The 26,367-nt window shown below is 41.3% G+C and overlaps 1 protein-coding gene across 4 annotated transcripts in view; it reads right to left on the bottom strand.

Moving 5' to 3' along the window:
• Positions 1 to 26,226, bottom strand: part of SERGEF (secretion regulating guanine nucleotide exchange factor) — a 160,306-nt gene extending 134,080 nt beyond the window's left edge. For all 4 annotated transcript variants that reach the window (XR_012764601.1, XR_012764602.1, XM_075427097.1 and 1 more), the window contains exons 1-8: positions 26,128 to 26,226; positions 24,436 to 24,574; positions 23,572 to 23,727; positions 23,136 to 23,230; positions 20,831 to 20,891; positions 19,946 to 20,059; positions 19,566 to 19,628; positions 16,050 to 16,208 (exon numbers count right to left, since the gene is read on the bottom strand). Coding sequence is in view for 2 of the 4 variants with exons in the window: in XM_075427097.1 (XP_075283212.1) it covers positions 16,050 to 16,208; positions 19,566 to 19,628; positions 19,946 to 20,059; positions 20,831 to 20,891; positions 23,136 to 23,230; positions 23,572 to 23,727; positions 24,436 to 24,574; positions 26,128 to 26,151 (811 nt within the window). In the remaining 2 variants the exon portion in view is untranslated. The remainder of the gene's footprint in view (positions 1 to 16,049; positions 16,209 to 19,565; positions 19,629 to 19,945; positions 20,060 to 20,830; positions 20,892 to 23,135; positions 23,231 to 23,571; positions 23,728 to 24,435; positions 24,575 to 26,127) is intronic.
• Between the last annotated feature and the right edge of the window lie 141 nt (positions 26,227 to 26,367).

Raw genomic sequence — 26,367 nt, 5'->3', positions numbered from 1 at the left:
GATGCATTCCCAAGAACAAATAAATATTCAGAGGCCAGTTGCACAGAGATTTCACTAGATAACAAGCTTCAGACACACATGATTCTGAAGAGTAAGAGACACAATACCTACAGAGAAATAGGAAGCATTATAAAAATAGAGCATTATATGACCAGTCCTAGGACTTGCTAAGTGATTTCAACTTTCTCAGCAGCTCCAGAAGCAGCTGAGTTCTACATCCAATGGAGTTGAACCCTAACTGTGTGCTGTTCTTAAAAAGTAAAGTACAGAAAGAGAACACTATCACGAAACCAGTGATGGTACCTCCAGAGCCTCCCAGGAGATCACCCCGCTTGTTCAGAGTCAGAACCATTAGAACAGCCACTACAATTGACTAGGAGTGGGCTGTTCACCTCAAATAATGAGCAGCTGTAACTGCAGCATTCTCACTGACTGACAGGAGGAACAAAACAGCCTAAAAGAGGATAAGAAGGAAAATTCATGCCCTTTGAAGTCAAGAGATGAATAATGAGCAATAAAGTGATGTATCCCCTCTGGAATATTATCCCCATTTTTCCCTGCCCCCAAGAGAGACTGAGTTAGAGAGTATGAAGAAAAAAAAAATAAAATCACTAGATTCCACCTCAATCTATGTATGGGCAAGATGCTTAACATCAAGGAGACTTCAGGGAGAAAGGGGACAAAGGTGTAAATAGTTGCATAATTGTGAAAGTACCTAAATGCCATTTATGTCCTGAAAAAATTCCATCATCCACAGAGCGTGCTACTCAGGTAGCAGAGTTCCCTGCCTTCTTGTTTCAGGTCAGACCTCTAACTCATTAGAATTCACATACCAAGAGACTGACTGTGAGATGGTTTTAGCATTTCAGAGCTATGGAACACAGAGCATGAGACAGAAGTTTAGATCTGGAAGTCTAAAAATTCTAGAAATATTTTAGAAATGTTACTACCTATGTAAATACAATGGAAGTCCCTCCTGTAAAAAAACCTGAAATTCCCTGCGAAGAGGGAATTGTACCAGTGAGATTTACTTCTGATGTTTACCAAATGAAGCAATAGCTGTCCACAACCACCTCTGTATAGCTACAATGTCTGTATTTGCTTTTGCCAGCACTTTTATGTTTAAGGACAACGTAAGTATGCACATAAACAGGGCTGTAATGCAAGTATTATTGTGCTACGCTGCCTGTTAATAAGAGGGGTTTAGGTTTGAAAGTGAGAGAGGGGAGAAATAAGAGAACTTTTCTCATTAGGGGTAAGAAGGGAACAACAACAAAGACAAGAACAAAAAGCTCCTGGCTCTTCATGGCCTTCTTTTCCCTGACATGAAAAAGAATGTTGATCAAAAGCAGCAGTATCCTCCCATTCATGCTTCACAGAATACAATGAGATAGGACAGCTTGTAAAAATACCATGAATTTTCTCCTGCTTTGAAGGAGATAGCCAAGTGGGGAAGAGTCACTATTTTGCTCTGAATTGAAAAGCTTAAAAATCAGGCACTCGGAAAACAATTTTACATGTCAAGTTTGTGTCTACAGAGGATCAGTTCACTGCAGGGACTTGAATCCCAAGGGCATGGCATGACCTGATTTTGATGAACACTGCTCCAACATGGCTCTGGTGGATTACAGAAACACTAAATAACTACCCTAGATTTTTAAATCGGACAGATCAGCAGTTTGTTACATTTCAACTATCAGCTTCTGCCTGTGCGCATGCCCATAGTGGTTTGAATTTCGTTGGTTGGTTTTTTAATCCTCTACCAAAGTAAGCAAGCAAGAGAAGACCAGCACAAAAGGATTTAACACCCTCCTTTGTACTATGTGACTTGGCAAGATGATTCTAGAAATCCACACTGCCACCCTTATATTGTCCCGATAGCCTGACCTTCTCTTCTGGCAGTTTTATTGTCCATTTTCTTTTAAATGAACTGCTCTGGCTCTAATCAGCTGTGTCACTAGCAGGCATAAGCCTAAAAGAAAACATTTGTGTACAGACAAATTCCTGAAAAACAACCATTGATTTTCAGTTTGCTTACTATTGCAGGGTGGAAAGGACAAGTAGGAAGACATATGCCTAAAGGAGTTTCTGTATATACATTTTGGCCAGCTTTGTAAATGCAAGTCTTTAGAAATTCTAGAAAAATGAGATTTCCTATATTCATCATAAAAATATCTTAGCAAAACTGACATAAAGAACTGTCCCTGAATAGATCTTTTTCTTCACAATGTTTTGTAAAATGTTTAATGACACCAAGTACAAGTGAGAATGAGTTACCTAAGGAAACCCCACCCCTCCTAAGATTTCTGTTCTGCATGAATCACATGCTAGTACCTTCTTATCATCTAGGTCTTTGTCCCAAAAAGGGGAACTTGTAACTATTGTGATTATTTTATTCTTATTACATACCGTGTTCCTCATAATACTGGACAGAAGATAGCAGACTGGAACCAAACAAGCTCTTAAATTCAGTAGAACACACCCAAAACCTAACGAGCATCCTAAGGGACACAGATAAATGCAATTCCCCTTCATTTGTATATCTCAGTCTTCGCTGTTCAGGATCCACATAGAATCCACGTACCTACACCGAAAGACAGTCTTTGCACTCAAATTAAAATACGAACTACAAAAAACAGAGGGAGTCACACCTGATTTTCAACTAACATGCCACAAACTGGGCTTGAAATAGCTCCTTCTCCTCCTATACAAGAGGACTGAAAAAAAAACAATACAAACATGCAAAAAAGCTTGGAAACTCCCCTTCAAAATTTTCCTGGGGGCAGGAATGATTTGTTTGTTCTTCAGCATCTTTGAGACTGAGCCTCACTTACCAATAAGAGCTTGATGCCGAGCCACCAGAGGCCAGCTCCGGGCCATGCCTCTCCAAGCAGGCACAACTAATGCCTACTGACAGCTAGTCCTGTTCACTGGACTGCCTCAAGTTGGCTGGTCTCACCCTCTTCAGCTTTTGGTTGCGAGTTTCTCAAGATAGCAGGTTAATCTTGCTACATAGCATTAGTGTGCTCACAGTCTGTGTTTCCATGTACACAATTATAAAAAAAAATGAGTATCCAAAATATACTGCCAAAATGAAAACTGATCTGGAGATCAACAGCAATGTAATTCAAAGCTAAACAAAACAAATATACATTTCTAACATATAGTAGGAATTAAACATAAAGTTTTGATTTTAACAATATTTATAAGCAAAGCAATATTTTTCATGGGCTGTATTAAAAAAACATCAATCTTTTATTTAAAGAAATTAAGCCACGGAGCAGCACAGGAAAAAAAAGAAAACTTAAAGAACACAACAACTGTTAAAGGATATCAGTTGCTAACCACACTTGTGTATGTACTAGACTCAAGTGACAGAAGATATATGTCAGTCGTGGTATTTTCAGAGCACTCAAAATCCAGCTAAGTCAGCTGAATACTTACCAATACACAAAAAATTGAAACCCCACATACTAGAAAATACCCCATTACACATACTTTGTTAAGACAGAGATACAACTTGATGTTGTAATAGCACAGAGTCATTCCTAGCATTCATACATGGGCAATGCAGCAAGTACATATGACTAAATGAAATTTTTCATCGCAGACTTGTGTCAGATTGTTTTACGACTCCTCACAACTGGAATAATTTGAAGAATAAAAGCCACCAGTCTAGCTACCAAATAAAACAAGCGGATACACCCTCCTGGCAGACTTCATTATACTTCTCAAATATTAAACATGGGGAAAAAGTCCTCCTAGAAGACTACAGATCTAGTACTCACTACTGTTGATACACCTTTTGTATCCTGTAGTATCTTATGTCAAATTCATTATTTGAAAAGTAACTGAAGGTAACCATGAAAAGAACAAGTCCGGCAGGCTTTGTGTGGTTAGTTTTTTTTCCCCGTTTGTTTTTTGTTGCTTCAGAAAAAAGTCCCAAAAGGTACTGCTTTTCAAAAGAACTCAACTGCCACTAAGCTCTTAAAAAGCACATTATCTATGTTCAAATAGCAAGATTCATTAGTGAGCATTAAGCCTGAATAATTAATTACTAAACAGGAAATGTCATTTAAAAGGTTATGAAAACAAGTATTTAACAGTCTTAAAATGCTTCTAACGTTAAATGAGATCTCCAGATCAATGCAAGTATATGCACAGATCATGTACACATAGGCAGCTTCTTTCAAAAGTTGAGCTTAGTAACGCTCGGCTTTAAGTGAAGTTTTTTGAAAATGCAACGGCCATTTCTCTTGTTCATCTGTCCAAAGCCCAACAAAACTAAGAGGGCAGAGTAAATATACATTGCTTTTGGCAATCAGTTGCCATACAGTTTACTTCAACTGCTACGTGATGATCGGTTTCAGCCTCCGTCTTTTTATCCTATGCAAAGCGAGTGAAAAGCATTCTGCCTTAACTCTAGCACTTCTACCTTACTAAGTATTCCACCTGTTTGTCTGAGACCATGTTATATCCACTTCGCACAACTGCAAAATTTCTGAAGTGCAAATTCTCACCATTTGTCTGTTTCTACTTCAATTCTCTGCACTACGAAGGGCTTTGAGTTGCCAAAATTTCAATCAATCCCATCACCATTCCACTACATGCAACTATGTCATGTGGTAACATTCAACACTCATAACAGAATTGTCATTTTTTTGCCTCCCCCCCCCCCCCCCGCAGTGTCCCAGCTGGAAGGGGGTGTAGGGAGGAACCCCCTAACCCAGCCTTCCAAGTTCATGCTTTCCGCTGAATAACATAGCCTGATAAACAAGCATCACTGCGGATGGCTGCTGCGACCCACAATACATGGAAGTACAGAAGCTGAATTAAAAGCTGCGAGGCAGAAAGGAGGTGATTTAAGTTATAGTCTCTGTCCCAGCGTGTCAGAACAGCAACCAAACAACAGTGGTCTTGCGAGTAACTTATTCCACGTTTAAACTGTTCTCTAGTAATACCTATGACTGTGGAACTTCAGGGCAGCTTATGACAGAACTTCACAGCAGTGAAATTTCTCTTGCCTTTACCTTTGCTTCTTTTCAGTTTCAAGTAGATTAATGGACAAAGACGTTAGCACAATGTGAATGAAGCGATTTCAGTATCATTCAGGAGAAAAGATTTAACACAAAAAAACAGAAATAGTTCAAGAAAAGAGCAAGCGGCTCAGATGGCGCCAACAGTTCCAGCTACAAGTACACAGAAGCACCAAAAAGAGAAGGACACTTCTTATCAAATTCTTCCTCTTCAAAGGAAATTTTTATCAGCTCTGTACCTTCGTTACACAATAGTTGTGAAAGGGGAGGTGTTTCCAAGCGAATTATCCCCATTGCAACTGCAACAGATTAATTTGCTTTAAGGGAAAAAGAATAAGGGAAAGTAAAAACCCCAAGAAATAGCTCATAGCCAACAAGCTGCCCTTCTCAGCCCCCCAAAACTGCAACTCTTGCTAATTGGCTCTAGTGGTATAGAAGCTCAGGAAGTGTGGGCTGGATGAGTGGACAGTGAGGTGGATTGAGAACTGGCTGAATGGCAGAGCTCAGAGGGTTGTCATCAGCGGCGCTGAGTCTAGTTGGAGGCCGGTAACTAGTGGTGTCCCTCAGGGGTCAGTACTGGACCCAGCCTTGTTTAACTTACTCATCAATGACCTGGATGAAGAGTTAGAATGTATCCTCAGCAAGTTTGCTGATGACACCAAACTGGGAGGAGTGGCTGGTACACCAGAAGGCTGTGCTGCCATTCAGTGAGACCTGGACAGGCTGGAAAGTTGGGCACAGAGGAACCTGATGAGGTTCAAGAAGGGCAAGTGCAGGGTCCTGCACCTGGGGAGGAACAACCCCATGCATCAGTACAGGCTTGGGGCAGACCTGCTGGAGAGCAGCTTTGTGGAGAGGGACCTGGGTGTCCTGGTGGACGACAGGTTAACCATGAGCCAGCAGTGTGCCCTGGCTGCCAAGAAAGCCAATGGCATCCTGGGGTGCATTAGGAGGAGTGTGGCCAGCAGGTCGAGGGAGGTTCTCCTTCCCCTCTACACTGCCCTAGTGAGGCCCCATATGGAGTACTCTGTCCAGTTCTGGGCTCCCCACTTCAAGAAAGATGAGGAGCTACTGGAGAGAGTCCAGCGGAGGGCTACGAGGATGGTGAGGGGACTGAAGCATCTCTCCTACAAGGAAAGGCTGAGGGAGCTGGGCTTGTTCAGTCTGAAGAAGAGAAGGCTGAGAGGGGACCTAATAAATGCTTATAAATATCTGAAGGGTGGGTCTCAGGAGGATGGGGCCAGACTCTTTTCAGTGGTGACCAGCAACAGGACAAGGGGCAATGGGCACAAACTGAAGCATAGGAAGTTCCAGCTGAACATGAGGAAGAACTTCTTCCCTCTGAGGGTGACGGAGCACTGGAACAGGCTGCCCAGGGAGGTTGTGGAGTCTCCCTCTCTGGAGGTATTCAAGACCCACCTGGACGCAGTCCTGTGCAGCCTGCTGTAGGTGACCCTGCTTCGGCAGGGGGGGTTGGACTAGATGATCCACAGAGGCCTCTTCCAACCCCGAACATTCTGTGAATCTTGAAAACTGAACAAAGGCCACATTTACAGGTTTCCTGTATATAAGCACCATAAGAAGGTATTATTTCATAAAACAAAAGGAAGCTACCACTGCCAAGGGTCCAGGTGAAAGCCTTTCAGCAGAAACAGAACCTAGATATTACCCATACATCATAACCAGGGAGAGATCTTTTGTTTTCCAATATGAATGGTAGGGAATACAGACAACCAAAGCCACTGTCACACAAGTAATTACCATTTTGTGATCAGCTAAGCCTGTCTTCAAGTGGCTAGGGATCAGGGGTTTCCCTTTTAGCTTTTGCATTCTTTCATAAATTCAACATAATCAACAGTTCTCAATCTGTTGTTCTTGGTATCCTTCACTGCTTAGCACCATCCATGTGTTCTCAGTGAGCTGCCATTAGAACTTTCTTCCCTATAATCTTCGACATACTTGCTAATGTATCTGACCTTGTTTATTACATTTGCTAAATATATGGCTAGCCATAAACTGCAGCAATCCAATCTCAGAAATCAAAGAAAACAAACAAACAAACAAACAAAAAAACCAAACCACACAGAGAGACTAACAAATTCCCTATCTCACACACTACTGACCTGAATAAATGTCTATACCACAGCTGCATTTTAAAGGTTCATTTTTCTGAAAGCTTTTTAAACATCAAAATTCCTTCAAGTAAGGACAGACACTGAGATTACTCAGGTCCACAGCAATCCCTATTTCCAACAGCAAAAAAGAGGACATGGCACAAGAAAAAGCAGAGAAATTCAGTACAATATAATCCCTTTGAACCTACCCTTCTCCTTGGCAACCAAACCATAGAAAGAATTTCTTCAAAACTTTTACCAAAGTCATTTAGAAGTAGCTCCCAGCAGGGAGCAGCAGAAATAGGAGTGTAGAATCACAGAGCAATACACAAAACATACACACAGTCTAACTTTCTAAGCTTAAAAATAAAGTCCAGGAATGATGCCAGCCCATGAAGCCAAAGAAAATGCCAATCCCTTCTAGCTATTTACAGTTATCTAGAACTCAAATCCATAGAATTTTGAAAATAAAATCCAGGATGTTTTAAAGTTCAACGAGCTAAAAATTCATTAACTTGGTAACAAAAGCTGATACTGTAAAGCAAGAAAAAGCAAGAGATTGTACAAGCCAGAGTCAGCCCACAGGTTTTGTTTATTCAGTTCTTGTTAAAGGAAGAACAAAATACAGAAGAAACATGTTTGTGTTGTAAGACAGAACTAAACAAGAGAGGCTGACACACAGAGTAGGATGTAACAGAAGGCTCCTGTTGTGCTGGTGAGCCATAGCTGCTGGAGACAAAATCTGCTGTGCCTTCAGAGAGCACACACAGAAGATCCACCACTTACTGAGATCTATCTTCTGGCAGAAAATCTTCCCTGAGATTCAGTGGCAATTTGGCAGTTAAAAGAACAATCTTCCACAGTGGCTCAGGCAAGATCCCACTCCTCTACCCTCCCCAAAGACAAGTCATTGTAGGATATGGCTGCTTAATTCCCATTTGCAGAAACCTTTCATAAATTAAAATGTAAATTTCAGTTTCTTGCTGCTTGAGGAAAGAATTCCCATCAAAACCTTGGGAACATACGACATGATAAACTTTGTAAGTCACTAAGGAATAGGACTCTTCAGGTCACTAGCTCAAATTTTCTGGCTCTCCTTGGGTTTTCCTCTCCACAACATTCTACTTCAGTTAATTTTTGATTTAAACTACCAGACTGACCGTCTTCCTGATCCCCTGAAAAAAATAAGGTCCAAAACAAGTGAAGCAAGGAGCTCTACTCACAGGAAAACACACCAAACACATACTGTGGAATTTCCTTAACTCAGGGTGAGGGAGAGGGGGAAATCAGGGTTTGTTCCCACCAGCAAAGAGTAAAGAGGATTCAAAACAATTGTTCCTGTAGACAAAGAAGACTTGATGACCAAACTGCAACAACAGAAACCAATCTGGTTAGAGCAGAATTCTGCATACTGAAAGAAATAGTTGAAGACCACGTCAGGAATCTAGACATCCACCTTCAAATCTCTCAGAAGGACAGGATTAACCAAATGAGCAGGTCCTTCTAGTGAGGATGTTCCCTCCTCAAACAGAAAGAAAAAGGTATCACAGGGCTGCCCAAACTGTAGTGCTTGAGTACAGATAAAAATGATTGTACGCCAATTTCTGCAACATTTTAATTTCTGAATTTTAGTCCCCAAGCTTTTGCACTACTTTCTCTTCCCTTTCCATGCCCTATCCCCTATAATCAAATGCAAGACCTTCAAGATAGACCCTGAAGTTCTAAAGTTTGCCACCCAAAACCAGGTGTATCTAAAGTCTTTTTTTTTTAATGTAACCAAAAGTTACACTATTGGTCAGATTTTGAGATGCATATATTGTAAACCAACCATATCGCCAGTGTGAACTCAGAAAGTGATGACAGCCGAAAACACATGCAACCCATGCACTAAAAACTTCTTTCATGATCTACTTATTCTCTCTCAAGGTTCACAGTTTTCAAGGGCCAAGAGCATATTCTGCTCATTCTAACTTGAGTGATTTTAGTACTTAATAGACCTTCCCGCTTGGGTCCTGTCAGTGCTCCTAAAAAGCCAGAACAAATACATAAAATGCCACAAGGGCTTAATGCTGGCAACATTTTCCTGTTAGATTCCAGTCATAATCTCAATTCAGCCTTCACCTCTTGTTCACTTTGCCGTTTTTCTTTTTTGTCTTAAGCTGGAGTCTCAGCATTGGAACAAACTATCAACAGCAGAGATGAATCTTCCACTGTCTCAAAGCATCTTGGTAGAGCTGCCAGATCTGCTTGGGCACGAGTCATAAGAACACTGGCCCACCCATCCCACTGTAAGTGCAAACCAGGCGAGTACAGTGCTTCCAGCGGCACTCTAATTCAGACACTGGACCTGCAACCCAGCATCTTTAAAAAAAAGAAGAAAAAACCAAAAATCTACCATCAGATGAATGTCTTCTAGAGGTTACATTTCTGTCAAGCAAAAATTTCTGGGGCATACAGGCAGAATTCAACAGCATACTTTGGAATAACTCATATGCTCTCCCCTGTGGAGCTATTTCTGCTTTAAAATCTATGCAACTTCAGCTGACACTCTTTGTTGCTTTCTCTCATAGTGCACAACAATGACAGTATTTATTATGACAGCAAGGAACATAACAGGAAGGCTCTGAAGCATAAGCTCCCAATGCTTCATAACATCAAGCTAAAGCATTGTAAGGAGGAGGTAAGAACAACCATGCACCACAAAACCATAGAACCAAGACCACAGAAAAGCAAGTGCATTTACCAGATTTTAGTTAGAGTTTACTCAGCCTGAGGCAGATGGACAAAGGCTTTTCTTTCTTAAACGCTCATTTTGCAGGTTCTGCTTCAAAGGGGTTTGGGGCTTCCTATCTACCTGTAGTTTTCAATTTAGCTAGTTTCCAGTGTTGTACCTGTTTTGTCAAGACACGGCATCCTACAAAATGAAATACAGCTACCTCACTTTAAAAAGAATGTCAGGTGCTCCAGTTTCAAACTGTTTGACTGTCAGCTATAGTGGCTAAAAAGAGGAATGGAGAGTCGCCATAAAACTGATGCCTTATTAGTATCACAGACAAACATCTAAATAAATAAAATTTGTATTTGCTGTTCTAGGGAGCCGCTAAAAATTCAAGGCAAAGCACGTACAATTCAAAAGAAAACTGTAAAGGACCTCCAGTGGGCTGAATCTGGGCTGCTCAGGTACCAGAGAGCAGCGTCCTTCCACTCCACCTCGCTGCAGTTACACCACTGCTGCTGCATCGCCGACCAGCAAGGCCTGAGAGTTTCACCTAGGGACTGGCAACAGAGAAAGCATGCACAAGTGCATGCTTACAGCAGTAAGCCTCCTTTCCAGGTCAGTTAATCAGAAATATTCCCTCAGTCTGCTCTCAGTGTTTGGAGGGACGCGTTTTCATTTGCTTCAGAAAAACAGGCGATGGGTCCTGTTTTACCATGTAGGTCACTAACATGTCAGACCACTTCAGAGCGTGTTTGTGGCCTAAATGACATGACATCAAGGGACGTTCAAAGAGGCACAAATTCAAATGCACATTTGGAATGAGGATTCAGAACATTATTCAGACTATGTTAAGGCATTTTGTTCTTCCAAGACTTTTTAGCTGTAGGCAGTTTTGCATAGGCAGCAGAAATACTGTTTTAACTGCATTTTTAAGGTAACTCATTCTGGATGAAAGAACTTGGAATTCTTTATCTGAACTCAAACAAGGCATAATTTCATGTAACGATACATGAAAAATAGATTAGTGAATGTATTCAGGAAACTACTTAGATAATAAAACAGGCCAGATTAAGAAAGCTTATTTATTAGGTATCTTCGTTAAAAAGAAAGTAACTTGTTTTCAATTAAAGTTGATGATTCAACTCGAAGTCTTTAAAAGACCTCTCTTGCTATATTTAGGCTTGCCTTCAAGTCAGATCAGTTCTATCCTTTCCCAAAGTAGCTTAATTTGCATCTTCAGTGTTACAGGCCACAACTTAGCTCTCTTAAATCATCTAAGCAATAACTTCTCTTTCAACAGTTACCCTCAAAGGGTTTGTATCAACTTCAGAAGGACCACAAATTAAAGTTGACATTGTTAAGCAGAGCAATGTGAAACAGCTGCTCATTATTATTCAAAACTACTGTCATCTATACTGCAGTGGTGCTTTTTGTGCCATTAAGTAGAATGTTGGAAAGGAAACAAGCCATTTTACAAAGTGGTTGCCTGAAGAGAATAATACTTGCACTTGGGAGTCTGAGGTCAGAAGAATGCATCTGGTCTGTCCTTCACATAGAGCCATCGCAGTATTGCCCTCTCAAACTGAAAGCACACCTGAAAGTCGCTTGATACAGCATTCATGCAGAAAATAACTAAAGAGACTAACAAGTTCATATCTTACCAGCGACCTGATCAAAAAACAACAAACATCTCTCAACCTTAATCTTTTCTGGACCAACCACCATCAACGAGGACCACCACTAGCAGCAGAATAATATAACTTACTTTGCAGAAGTACTAGTGGTGCCGCAAAGCCTAATTGTTTGTCTCTGTTCTGTAGGAATCGGTAACCAAGGCAGGAAAAGAAGCAGTTGTCTGCCTTGAAGAATTTTGTGAGTTATTTTACAGTAAGATTGTGTACAATAGAAACAGTCCAAAAGACACCTCTATGATTAAAAAGAATAAAGAATTGGAGCTGATGAGGATGAGTTAAGGGTGAGGATGAAAGACACAACATCCTGTGAAAACATTCCTTAACGTCTTTAGGTCAAGCAATTCATTTCTCAAGAACTAACTCCTTGAATCTGAACTGTTTTATGATAGAAACAACAGCAAATAATAAGAGAGTTGACCAAACCCTGAAGAGAAATGACAGGAAACAGGACTAAACACAGTTGCTGAATGAGGTAGAATATAACATAAGAAGAGAGATGTGGATATTCAAGTGATTTCAGTAGCAATTAAAATCACTTGTAAGACAGAGTGGGGAAGAAATGGAAAAAAAAAAAAAAAAAGTTACATATTTTCCTTTAGGTTACAACGCAAAATTTTGCCAATAGCATGAAGGAAAAAACAAGCGAGTCTTTTAAAACAGGCAGTTTACATAAGAGGAAAAGCTTAATACAGAAGAAAAAAAATATATTTACGCTGTGTTCTTTTTTTTCTGATAACAAAGTTGATAACTTGCTTGGACTCACTTGAAAAGTGTCAAACCAATGCATCCATGAAACTGCCCACTATTCCTCCAGATGGTTGCTTTTAACTACATAACTGTCTCATTTACTTTTCAGCATTCCATTAGTTCTGCAGTCAAGCACTGCTCATCTGGCAGAAAAAGATCAAAATGTAATTTTGAAACAGCAGAATTTGTGAGTTCATGCATAAATAGAGTGTCCAGCTTTTATCCATCCAGTTTCTTCCTGTGTCTTTCCAATGAGAAGTTTTAATTTACTGTGAAGAGAGCTGCAATTATGACTGCTTTATTATTACCACTCTGACTGGGATTAATGCTCTGGGGTAAAAAAAAAAAAAAAAAATCCAAACAGAACTCTAAGTATTTGTAATGGCCTCTTAAAATTCCACCACCTTCTGTGGAAAACACAACACTAGGTTTCAGATACAGTAACAATAAATGTTGAACTACTAAATTTTGCATCATGGCGAGACTGTTAATTAGAAAAAACTTACCCATTCTTTCATGCAGCAAAACCCCTACACACTGCAATGTCTTTCCAAAGTATGTTCCTACCTCCCACAACGAACTAAGAGAGGCATCATACTACAATATCCCTTCCTTCTATTTTCCCATGTCCAAAAATCACTCTACTTTGCTTTCTTTACACTAACTGTGGAACTCTCCAGAGTAAAGTGAACAGGCATTGTTTAACAGCGATGTCCAAAGTGGAATGCATGCAGCCCAGGGGGTGTGCAAGACAATCCACTGGAAGGCATGAAGAAATTATTTTTTAAATTTATTAATAAATTATTGGTTTAATTTAGTTAATAAAATATTTTAAGTAGTGTTTATTTCATCTTTATCTTATCTTTTTGAATTTCTGTTTTGCTTGTTTTATAGTTTGCATAATGTATTACAGTAGTACATGTCTATAATTTATAAATAAGTATCATATATTGGGAGTAGGTGTTCAGAAAAAAAGTTTTACTGATAGTGGCGCACAATCAATACAGGTTGGAGGCCATCAGTTTATGTGGCTTCAGCACCAGCAAACTGAAGCAGCATTTCCTCCTTTGCTAGAAGGTGAAGACAATGGAGGAAGAACTGCATGCAGGGAAAAGTTTTCAAGTGGGCTGCATTTTTCAGTCACTTAACTGCAAGTTTAATTACAGACAGCGAGTGATTTTTCAGAGACAGCTAAGTGCTTAGCTCACATTACATCTAGCCGTTGAGCAACCCTTGAAAATCCCATGAGATTCTGATTGATATCTAGAGGCTGCCAAAGGCCATTCTGAATCTTATTCTGGATGATTTAGGCTCAGGTCCATTGACTTTCAAAAATATTTAAAATTCTAAATACATAAAATTCAGTTTCAGCAATAACTTATGCCACTGCATCACTTGGCCAGTTTTCTAATGCAGATGTAAAAAGCCAGCCTATTTTTATTTAAATTCCTTTCAAACATTCACAAAAAACAAATATTCCTGCTAGTCACTTGACACTTTTATTTTCTTCTTAAAAACACCTATGAAAATATTAACTTCATTTCTGTAATGGCCATAGCTAAGTATTAACTAAGTGAAACATTAAAGTTACTAAAAATTTGGGGAAGTTATACTTAGTGGATATGCATTACTAAGAAACAGTGAAGCAAGGCAAACCATGGTGACAAGATCCTCTTTTCACAAATTAGGTTATCCTGACTAATGTATTTTTCCTACCATTTCTGTCCTGGTGAGAATGACACCAAGCACTTTATTCAAGAATTAATCAGTTTAAAATAAATTCCTTTACTCCATCTGAGAAGTTTCCAAGCAGCACGTAGCATTGATTTCAACTCTGAAATTTTCAGTACAGCATCCTCTAAAAATCAGAGTTCAAACACTTCTTTTAAATACCTAAGAAAGCAGCTAGAGTAATGTTGTGTTTTTACATGACATCTCTCTCATGTACTTTGATGTCAAACAACGAATGCTATGAAACAGAACGCTTAACCAATTTGTTTTTCTAGTCATGCATCACATCCCTCCAAATTCTAGCACCAAGAGTTCACAGCATATAGTAATTAAAACAGACACTTTTCTCATACAGCAAAGGACATTACTGCGTGACCGTTTCAGGTTTTACAGCTCCAATTTCATAGAACATTTAAGCACATGCTGACCCTTGCATGTGCAAGAACTCCGTTTAAATAAAACTACCCACGCTGAAGGCTATGCATTCCTTGAACCAGTACCCATAATTACAGAACCCGGTAAGTAATAATGATAACAAATCTGTGGCCCCTTCTGCAGTTTTTGTTAACAAATAGGCTGTATCCTGACAGACCAATAGGCTCTTCAATCTCCAGTGTGACTCTGGGCAAAATGTTTTATCTGCTCTTCATTTCCTCTCCCGGCAGTTTATACGAGGCAAAAGCAGAAATGCACATATGCTACCCCTGCTAATACAACTCTGGCTACTCTGTTCTGTGGAAGACTTTCATCCTCTTGTTAGTCTTAACTATCACACCACAGTGTGCAACAGGAGAAGCAAATAGCACAGACTGTTCACACATGAACATCACAAAATAGTTTCAGATGTCTGACCTTTCCATCTCATCTAACTTTCTCTCCTGCCTTTGCATTTCACAACAGAGGAACCATACAAATACATTCAAATGGCCTCCATCAGATCATCCATCCGCTTACCCATGAATGTCATTACTACAACAACCTTCCTCTTGCCTCTTCCTAGGAAAGAATCTAAGCCTACAGCCCTCTGCATGTGGCAAGCTTTCACGCTGTCCTAACTAGAAAGGTTCCCAGGAAGGTACAGCTTCAACATTAAATCTCCTTTCACTTTATCTTCATGGGATGTTCTTCAACTCTCATGATGCCTCTTTTTACCTATCTTTTCTGAATATTTTCTGGGTTTGACCACAAACACACACACACAAACAAGCCAGCTTATTTTAGTTTATTGACTTTCTTCTGAATGCATGATTTTATTTTATCCTTAAAACACTTTACTGAAGAAGAGCAGCACGAACAGCTAGGCTCACTTTTGAAGTACAGAAAGCTAGTACAGCTGTGCAAAGCTATGTAATTTATTTCACTCACTGCAACAAGACCATATCTTCTAAAACAGGATGGCAGAAGCAGAGGGTTCTCGGCTATACCTGTTCTTACATTCTTCAGTTAATGGTCAGGTAACCTGGGAATGGTACATACCTATGCCCCATGCCATTCAGACAGACACCTGTTCACAGTTATCTTCCCCACTCCATAATTCCTGTGCCCTGAATGAGTTTTACCCATATCCTCCTGCAAATACAGCCATATATCTCGGAAGCTGCAGCCATATTTTCCTACCTCTCTATTTCTGAAGCAAGTTTTCCAACACATTCTTTTCTCTCCAAAGATGTCATAACTCACCCAGCAGAACAATCTTTAGAAGCTTTTGTATATTCTGGTATACCAGTAACTGCATTATGCAGAAAGGCTGCCTCCCTCTAGTGTGTACACCCAGGTGCTAGTGCATTTATGAAGATGATAGGCCTTCCTCCAATCAATAAGTACAATAATACTTCAGGGACAGAAGTCAAAGGATGTCTGTCCTCACCATTTTCAAGAGGCAACCACTGCTCAGGTGAAACTGCAAAACTCTGCATCCAACCAGTACCAGTGAGAAAGAACACTGTTTGCATGCATTAAAGACAATTTACTGTTTTGGTGCCATGTTACTGCCTTTTAGATATCCTACCTGTTTGCGCCACCAGGTGGGTCCAGCCACTCCAAACTGCTCCAATCTTTTCATGTGAGAAAAACCGAGTCTCAATCTTCTTGGGCTCAGCAAGAAAGATCTCTTTGCTTACAAGCTGCCCGTGTTTGTTGCTACCCCAGACATACAGGTGTCCTTCATCTACAATCAACAGAGAAGTAAAATTTGTTGAAAGGGATATACATAGAAGACCACCAGACACAGACTGTCTCAACTCAGTGATGCTGAGGAAAGAAGAATGTTTCACTCAATTTCTGTTTGCACTGTATGCTTTTTCCTACCATTCTTTGCCACATGTGTGCACATGGTAACTACGATATCAGAAATATTTGCAAGGGCCTTAACAACACAGCCTGTTTTCTGAGGGCTACACTGACTCCCTGAAACAACTGGAGCATTCACATCAAACTGCCTAGACCTCATCTATACTGTGAGCCTCTCAAAGAAGACTGAAAGATTGTTGTAGCAAAGGCTAATTTTTATAAAAAATTAACCACAGTAGTCAACTTCTTTGAGAGAAAAAACAACACAAAGCATCCTGGGGACACTCACTGAGCAGTCCCTCTCAGCATACTCTCTACTTGCAGGCTAGCTTTTACCTCCACCCCAAAGCTTCGATTCACTCCAGTAAACAACTTTCTGAATTGCAGCAACTAATTTAACTCCCCTCCAGCACCTGGGACCCTTCAAACCCTGGCTGGCTGCTCTGCATTACAGTTTCCCAGCTTCTCTACAAGAGCTACAAACTCCTAGCTCTGCTCATAACTCTCCTGCCTTCTTTAGCTTGAGAAAATTCAGTAAATCCTCCAAAGCAAGGAAGTCTAATGCTCCTTTCCTCACCTTGCACAACCACTTCCTAAAGGAAAAGGACACACAGCTATGAACATAACCCTAAAGCAGGTACCACCCAGTACAAGGCAACATTTAAATACTATCATGCCTCAAAACAATGCTAGACAACTAGTGAGAGACTTCTGTAAGTAATTACTCGTCTTCCCTCACCCCTTTTCTAGAATAAGCATTTGTGCAAGTGCACACTCCAGGATTCCACCCACAGGGATAATTATATTATTTACAGAAACATCCACACTGTTTCATATGTTTCACTGGCGCAAGCTGGAGTTGCTCACAGCCTAACAACCAATTGACGGTAACAAGATGACTGTTCAGCTGAGTCCTCCTACAGATACCACATACCCATTAGTTCAATGTTTTCAGCACAAAATCATGCCGCTCAGGTTCTAGGCCTCCATGTTAAAAAAAAACATAATCCACAAGAAACACTTAACAGAACACGAGCTACGTCAGGCCTCCTGAAGTCCTTTGCCACCCTGTACAAGCTGCAAGCATAAGAAGTAAATCTTGCATGATCATGGGCCTAGAAAGACTGGAAGCCATATCATTTGCAACAGGGAATCGTTCAGAGCAACACTCCAGGCTTCTGGAAGTCTCCGGTCAGCACTGAACTCTTTACAAGCAGCATGACAGAAGTAAATTATTTCTGTGGGGGCAGGAGGGAAGCAGGACTTAGTCTGCAACATATTTAATGATCTCAGTTTGGTAACAGTAACAGAAAGAATGAGCCAGGAGAATTCCACTATAGTACTGCTGTTGAAAAACAAGGCAGGGGAAGCCAGTAGTTGTCAAGTCACACATTGACAGTCATGTACAGGACTTCTCACATTTCTCAATAAAACAACACAACTGAAAAGGAAAAACAAATCAAGCAATTGTTTCATTCGAATTCTCTGCTAAAATTGATAAATTCCTTCCCAGAGTGAAGTGCATACACCTTCTGGAGAGAAAAAAAAAAAAGAGGTGATGAAAAGAGTTTGTTTCAACAAAGAAAAACATTACAGCTGTTCATGTTTCTACAACTAACATGCACTGCCTCTGTCACTTTCTTTTTTTTCTCCAAAAGGTGCGTTTCCTTTATCCTGGGAAGTGTCACATGCTTAACCCTCACCTCATTTCTCTAGTAAGTTTTAACAACAACTTTGACACCAAGACTTAGCTCAGGCCCGTTTGGATACAGGTAGGCTACAATCCTTTTTTTAAAGCGACCACCATTCATGTTTGCGACAACCCTGCCCATGTCAAAAACCTGCCTGACTGCAGGTGTTTGGTAACCTACCAGCAGGTGGCTCATGAAACAGAGTCAAAGAAAATCGCATCACAGTGTGAGAGATTCCTAGGAAAAAATCTCCATTTAAATACTACGCCCTGCAGTAGTATCTTTACTATACCTATATCAAGTAGCTATAAAATACAAAGTATTTTAAATAATAACAAGTATCTTGCAGGATAAAGGGCAGCAATAGCATGACATTATTAAAATCTTCAGGAATTACTTTGTTAATCTTGGTCCCCCTGCTGCCAAATAGACTGCTCTCTTAAATAAAAAGCAAGAGCATGAACGAATAATCTGTTCACTCTCTAAATACAGAGTGCTAATTAGCTAAAGTAGGTTCTATTTGTCCTTATAGTTCTTCTTCACTAATCTCACACATACACTTTGCATCTCAGAATTCAATATAATTTACATCTTGTAACATCTCCCCATACAACTATATCTCTGTAGATCTACATAAGCAAATTCTCCAGTGCTCCATTTAATGATGACAGAGGTACCAGATGGCTGCATACTTGCTAAGAACTTCTTCCTATAAAGTTTGGCAAAGACTTGTCTTCATAAGGTTCAGTATACTTTCCACACTTCACAGCTGTAAGATTACAGCATGAAAAGCTATTCTGTTTCCCCTTCTCCCAGTCTGAAGGAAAAAAAAAGGTCTTTATTAGATTTTTATTACTGGATACTTAATACCCCAGCATGGTAGCACTGCCTAAAGATCCAAGAACAAACGGCAGACATCACGGAAGTGCCAAAGTGATTAAAGCAACTCCCTACTGTTTTAAACAAGCCTTGTGCTCTTACATTACCTCACACAGATCTGCACGCTGTGCATCTGTGCCATCTAACACAGCTCCAGACAATCTTGCGTCCCTGCACAGCGTGGCCCCTTGCAGAGGCATTAGCTCACGTAGCAGAAGCAGGATAGCCACAGCAGTATTTCTTGGGACAACCTCCTCACATACCCTTTCCCCATGGACAAAGGGTTGCACTGGTTGCAGCACTCACCCACCCAGAGTTACTCAATGCAGCGTCATGCTGCAGCTCCGGAGACTTACCAAGCCATGTGCTTCCACAAATCCTTCCAGTTTCTAATCATTAAGAGCCCAGACCCTTACTTACTCATAAGGACTAAGTCACATCTGACCCCAAGAAAAAATACACAGAATTCATAGAGCTGAAAACGTGAATCCAGCTCTTAAAAAAACAAAAGTTCTCAGAATCCAAAACTCCTACAGAACAATTAACCAGCACTGACAAGGCCAGATCAAATTTTACCAGTCTAACCAAATCTGACAAACATTTCCAAATCACAAACACCTTCATAGGCCAAGACAAGGACTTTCACTTCTATACCTAAGGCCTACCTGTGAGTGAAACTGAATGACAAGAGCTTGCAGCAACCCTCTTCACCTTTACATCTTCCAGGCCTAAAGAAAAGTTACTGTCAAAATTTGTACAGCAGATATAATTTCATGCACAGACATAAAGCAGAGCTGTATCAAGTGTAACAATGATGATGAATAATTTTATAATAAAAGCCTGTGCTTTTGGGCCCTAGACATTGCAAGACTCGCTATCAGTTTTCTCCCAAAGACTATGACCTTGTACACCCATTCTGTCCTTCAGATACTCCACTACATGTTTATAATACCAAGTGGCTTTATTACAAATGGATGCTACATGTCTCTCCAAATTATATTTCTGCTCTATCCACCTTTACAAAGGAATCGGATTCCCGGCATACCTGTTACTTCACAAGGCTCCTTTGCTGTCAAGAACAGGGGGAGGGTTTTTCCTTTGTTTGCACGTTTTGCCTGAGACGCCATGCCAGTTCCCCACTGAACCACCAAACCGCTCTCTTTCCAGAGTAAACACAGTTAGAAGAGATTAAAACACATCAACCACCAGCAAAATCACTTCGCTCATTAATTAAAGGAACATTCACTTCATTTTCACTGATTCAAATTACACTTTAAAATATCTTTACGCCAAAAACATACTTTATAAACATATGGATAACCCTGGTGAAGTCATCAAGCAACAACCAGTTGCAGTCTCATTTACACAGGTAAGAAAACTAAGAAGATACTAAGCAACCTGTCTCAGCTCTCCAAGGCCTATATCAGGACATCACTGAGGACCCAGTAACAGAAGTCCCACAGCTGTAGCACCTCAGGACTGGACACAATTTATTTATTTATTACTGTAAGTTCATTGCACTTTCTCTTCTTGCTAATTTGTTTGTGCAGCCCAGCACATTGGAGAGTAGAGTCATTTGTCTTCTCCTTAAGACCATTCACAGACTTGACCTAGCCCTGAATCAAACGTCTGCAGAGCGCACAGCTCAGCGAAGTTTAATTCCCAGTATTGATACAGGCACCAGAGATCCCACTCTTCTTCCAAGCACCTCCTTTGAATGTCCAGCTAGACTCCACTACCTGGAACCCATACTAAAGTTCATGCAAAATTAAACCAAAATAAAAGAGCATGTGGAGTTTATTGTTCCTCAATTGTAAAAAAAATAAAAGCTAAAATAAATTTAATCTTCTTTCCCCTCTCTCCCTCTCCAAGACATTGAAACCCCATTTCATTTGTTACTGAAATGATATGAGAATGATGACATATTAACCTGTAGCAGCAAGGGCATGTCTCAGTCCTGCAGCAACATCCACCACCTTCTCTTTGAGAGACTACTCAAACAAAAGAAAAATATATTTTAGTTGCTTTTTGTGTTTAGTGCCTCTAAAAGCAAAATATACCAAACACAGAAGTGGAATGCTATGAAAATAGTTTTTGCAATTCCAGCTTGCATGTCATAATGCCTATCAAAATTTTGTATCACAAAGAAAGTAAATTTCGGCCAACAAAAATTCGTGGGAACATCTTCAAACAAAAAAAAAAAAGAAGCAAAGCAACTGGATGTATGGCTTTGTGGCAATAAAAAAAAAAAAGCCACAGTCAATATCCTCACATGACAAAAAGGAACCTTCCTGGTGATACAGATATATTAATTTCTTAATTTTATCTCAAAGTTCCTCAAAAACTACACCAAAACCTCTGCAGCAAATACCAGTGACAAGCAGTAATAAGTTCCATCAAGCTGTTCAGTCTTACCAGGTTCTGTGGTCACAAACAATACAGCCAATAGGACCACCTACACCACTGAAGGTTGCCCAATATGATCATGCCAAAGACAACTATACCAAGTCACGCATGCATAAAATGAGTGGCTTAAGTTTGCACAAGGTACTTCAATTCTGGCACTTCTCCACTTCCGAGTACTCTGCAAATTTATTATTCTTCTCACAGATATAACACTATTTATATTTAAAATGGATGGCATCAAGCCCAAACATTTAACAGGATACAAAATAAAAGAGAAAATATTCCAGATAAATGAATGGTCCACGTGGTCAGGGAGGACAGAGATTCAGATTAGCACTGTCAATACCACCATTTTCAAGGCACTGTACTGGAACAATGCTCCCAGGAAACATCAAGGATACAGAAACATTGGGTGAGTTAACCCCTGTTCACTAGGGATTACCTGGGGGATCTGCTGTCCTTCCTCTCCTACATTAAAAAAAGCAAAGGAGTATCTGGCATGAGCCAATGAGGCTGAATTTCTTGTCTGAGAATCCTTCCTCCTCTCAAGTTATTACTTGCATTAGACATGAGAGGTCACGTGAATGGAAAAGAGTTTCATTAGTGTTCTCCAAATAAGAAACTACGGTGTAAATTAGGGATTAATTAGAATTCCTGCAAGAAATTTATCTAAACTCTTAGGCTTATAGCAACAACAGGAAACCTTTACTGATGTTACAGAAGTCTCAGTACCTACTACTTCAGACATTTTGAAGCAATCAATTTAAGGTTACTTTCCGAGCTCCCTACTCACGCTCAGCAGTGCCTCACATACAAATATCACCATAGACCTCCACATGACTTGCAGGAACAACATGAACTGTGCTGTCAGAGTCCAGCTTATAGCATTTACGATTGAAGATACTCAACAGAGAAACTGTTATCTAACTTTCCAACCTGTTTCCTTGGAAGCTAATGTTGTCTGGTAAATACCAGAGGTTAGATGAGAAGCGAGTCAATGTACTTGTCAGTTCCTTTACATGCAAAAGTAAAAATAATTTTCATCTCAAAAGTGATAAAATCAGAGTTTATTCTCTCAGGTCTAGTTTTCCTGCAACTACATACTTTCTCACACTTCTATTATTTTGGGGGTCACAAAGCTTGGTTTTATCAAACTGTTTTCACAGCCAAGAAATAACACTACAGTCCTCATCTGAGGAGAGGAAACTCTGACAGTTATAAATACATGTAAAAAAACAATATGCACTTAAAATCCAGAACTGCTGCACAAGAGTAATAGATCAAAAGAATTGGCATGGCTAACTTTGCTGAACTCCATCATGCAGCTTGCAGTGATGGATTATTGTTGGCTCATTTTGTTTTGCTTTGAACTGTTAAGCAAAAACCTCCAACACAGCACAGTGAAGGCACACACCCCCTTCATGCAGCAAAACATACCTAGTATCTTACAAACTTGAGGCAAAACTTCAGCTGGAGTAAATTTGCATAGTTTCACTACCTTTAGTATTACTTTACATCATCTGAGCATCAGACTCACTCTGCAGATGTTATTGAAATACATTACGTAATGTTATAATCCCCAGTGAAAGAGACAACTTTCTGTTAGAAGTGGGCAACTTCTTCATACATCAAGAAAAGCAGCCTTAGCTTCTAATTTCTGGGTCAACAATCATCTTTGGTCCTTTACAAGTTTACTACAACAGATAGACTCTATAAAAAATAGTTGAGGAGTCTGGTTTAAAACCCACTGAGGTCAGACGACCTTTGTAAGTCACTGAAAGTAATACAGAGTACAGAACTCTGAAGCACAATTCCTTTTAAATCTTTACCTCAATCTTTTGTGGAATCAAGCATGGACCTGATATTTGAAGAATGCCTAATTGTCCGAAAGAGTTAGATCCACAGGACAGAACCAGGCCAGATCCTGCAAAATGAAGTGTTAGAGCCTGATCAGTAAATCTTTGGGCAAAAGCAAAGCATTATGACATTCTAAGAAGCAAAATATCACAGCCAAGTAGCTCAAAAAGGACCTGACATGTTCTGTTCTAAAGTTCCTGAGACCACAGGCTTCTGGTATTACACATCATGTTTAGTAAAAGTCTGAAGTTCAGTGGGATACAAGGAATGTGGAGTAATCCAGTTCGCAGGGCAAGTAGTTCAAAATCTGTTGAGTGCCTGTGCATCGCACAAGCAATAGCAACGTGGAACTTTCGCTGTGTTCTCTACATCAACATATTTCTCCAGCTGTTACAGAGACAGATTTACCTACTAATATGATTGTAAAATCCCAGCCACAGGCAACTTGTTTTACAGAGAACCCAGACAGCCCAGTGCACAAAGTAAAATGCAGTACATCCTCTGCGTGATTCAATCCCAGCTGCCCGTATTTGTTATGGCCACATACAAAGAGTTCTCCCGCACCTGGAATTAAAAGCAAAACAAAAAAATTACATTCAACTTCACAGACTAAAAAGACAAGCATACATGCCATGAGATCCTGTGTCAAATAATGACAGTGCTTATGTGTCATTTTAGGCACTGCAATCAAGCAAAAGAAATAGAAACAGTTATTTCTGATGCATCAGAAACACCTCTGAATAAGCACATCTATGGAGAGTTGGGTTTGTCAAGGGAGACAATCCATATGGCGAGACAGGCACCTCTCACTAACATCCATGCTGAAGTATTTCATCCCATGCAACCTGCCTGTATCCCTTCTTTCCCATAATTAGCTATGGCATACAGCAGAACATTTCAAAGATGAGATGTCGGCTTCTGCTCTTGACCTTAAAACTTCTCAAGACTGAATAACCTCCCACTCGACTCCTCCCTCCCAACTCCCATCCTCTATACAGAAGAACTGGCTGCTCTGTATGAGAAGCTGTAATACAAAACAAGTTAAGAAACAGTCCTCACATAGCCATAAAGTAACCACAGAAGATAAGCAAAACCGCAATTTCTCCAAAATACTGAGTGAATCGGCATGAGAAAAACCTGTTTTGCAACTAAGAACTGGTACTTGCTCAGAAGCAGAAGCCACAGATAGATGGCAGCACCAAACCAACAGGGAAACAGGAAAAAAAAAAGTGTGTCGAAGTCCTACACTCCTTGCAAGTGCCATGTTTTTACCAGTGATAACTGCAGAATGTCCCCCTCCTCCAGTAATGCTTTTAATGTCTTGACATTTGCAGGAAACATCTTTCAGTGACTGAGGTACCAGCACATCCTCTTTATGACCAAGACCAAGTTGTCCATAGCTGTTTGCACCCTTGAAATACACACAGAAAAACAACACATTTTTTAAAAGGTTAACGAAAAGAGATACGCATATGCTTCTAAGAGCTAAGGAGCTTATTGGGGACAAGTCACAGGTTAACCTGCCAGTATTTGCTCCTGAAAATCCCCTAAAATGGCAATCTTCATTCTTACTGCTATCACGCAGGACCCCCAGAATTACAGACCAGGACTGTCCCGGAAACATACTGGAATACATCCTGGTAAGACTTTAACTGCTGGCTAGCAGTTACTACGGAGGAAAGTCTCATTCTTGGGATCATTACCACCTGTTTAATATTAATGCTAATGATTCCCTCTCATCACTAAGATCTTATTCACACCAATGCTTTCTAGCAGTCTGCCTCCGTAAGGAGATCAGAAAGACATGCTACCTTATTCTGGAACCTAAACAAGTAAAGCAGAAACACCTCTCCCCATTAACTCTTTTAACTTAAAGTGGTCAAAATTAAAATATACCAAGTATAATTATTATAAGTGTATAATATACAATAATTTTATTAATTATAATTATATTAATATTACAATCTTTATTTTTATACTATCGATAAGTTATTATATTTTTTAAAAATTATAGCCACTAAATCAATCATAGAACCACTGACAGCATGGTAGCGTGTCAGAGAATTTCTCAGCCTATTTAAGCTCCACGAAGTGCCCAGCAGTCTGAAGAGCAACCTTCATTCACAAAGGCGGACTGGGTAACTTTCCCAGCCCAAACGCTGCAGTAGGGGCAACACCCGACACCCACCCTGCCCCGACTGTGCCTCTCCTCAAAGAGGCAGCACCTTTACAAGGACTCCTTTAGCAACAAACATTTTGTACCTACGGAAACGACCTTTCAGACAAAAGCATGAGGCCGCTCCCCTCAGCCCGCAGCCAGCAGGTGGGTGAGATTCGTGCCCAGCAGGCAGATCAAGCCGTCTCACGGTCCCTACCGCCGGCAGGCAACTTCAGAGCGCGTTACTACTCAGCAGACACGAGTCTTCCCGGAACGCTTGTCACCGGCTCTCATCGCAGCCCGTAACTCGCGGCGAACCTCGGAGCCTCCGCGCACACCGGAGCTGAGGCAGGGCGCGGGCGGCGAAGAGGCGCCCGAGGAACGGCGGGACAGGCGGCAGCGCCTCCCCCGCCCGTCTGCCCTCGCCCTGCCGAGAGCGGCGGGCTGTCCCCGGCCACCGCTACCGCAGAGCGCAACAAGTGACCGAGGACAACCGGCACCCTTCAGCGCCTCCCAGACCCCGCTCAGCGGGCAGCGGAGCCGGCGAACCGCAACGGGGGCGACTCGCTACAACTCCACCGCAGCCTAGTACCTGTGGAGGGGAGGGGAACCCCGGGCCGCCCTTCCCCCGGGAGGCGAGGGCCGGCCGCCCTCAGCAAGCCCCGCACCGGCCCGAGGGAGGGAGGGCGGGCTCCGCGTCTCGCCCGCCGGCCCCCTGAGGGCCGCGGAGCCGCCACCTGGCGGCCGCGGGGCAGGAGGCGGCCCCGGCTCTCCCCGGCCTCCCCCACCGCCGAGCGGTCTCTCACCCAGGCGAACAGCCCCGGCTCCATGGGGGCGGCGGCCCCGCGCCCTTCCCGCCGAGCCGCGGGCCGGGGAGGAAGAGGCGGGGCGCGGGCGGGCCTCACTCCGAGCCACCGCCTGCCGGGAGGGGTCTGCGGGCGTTCGCTGTGCGGGGCGCGGGGCAGCGGCTGAGCCCGCCGAAGGCCTCGGGAGCGGCGGGGGAGACAGCCGCCATCGCGGCGGCCCCCGGTGCCGCGGCTACCCGT

Source organism: Opisthocomus hoazin, chromosome 7, assembly GCF_030867145.1.
Source record: "Opisthocomus hoazin isolate bOpiHoa1 chromosome 7, bOpiHoa1.hap1, whole genome shotgun sequence".
Lineage (NCBI taxonomy): Eukaryota > Metazoa > Chordata > Aves > Opisthocomiformes > Opisthocomidae > Opisthocomus > Opisthocomus hoazin.
This window is presented reverse-complemented; position numbering and strand designations above follow the sequence as displayed.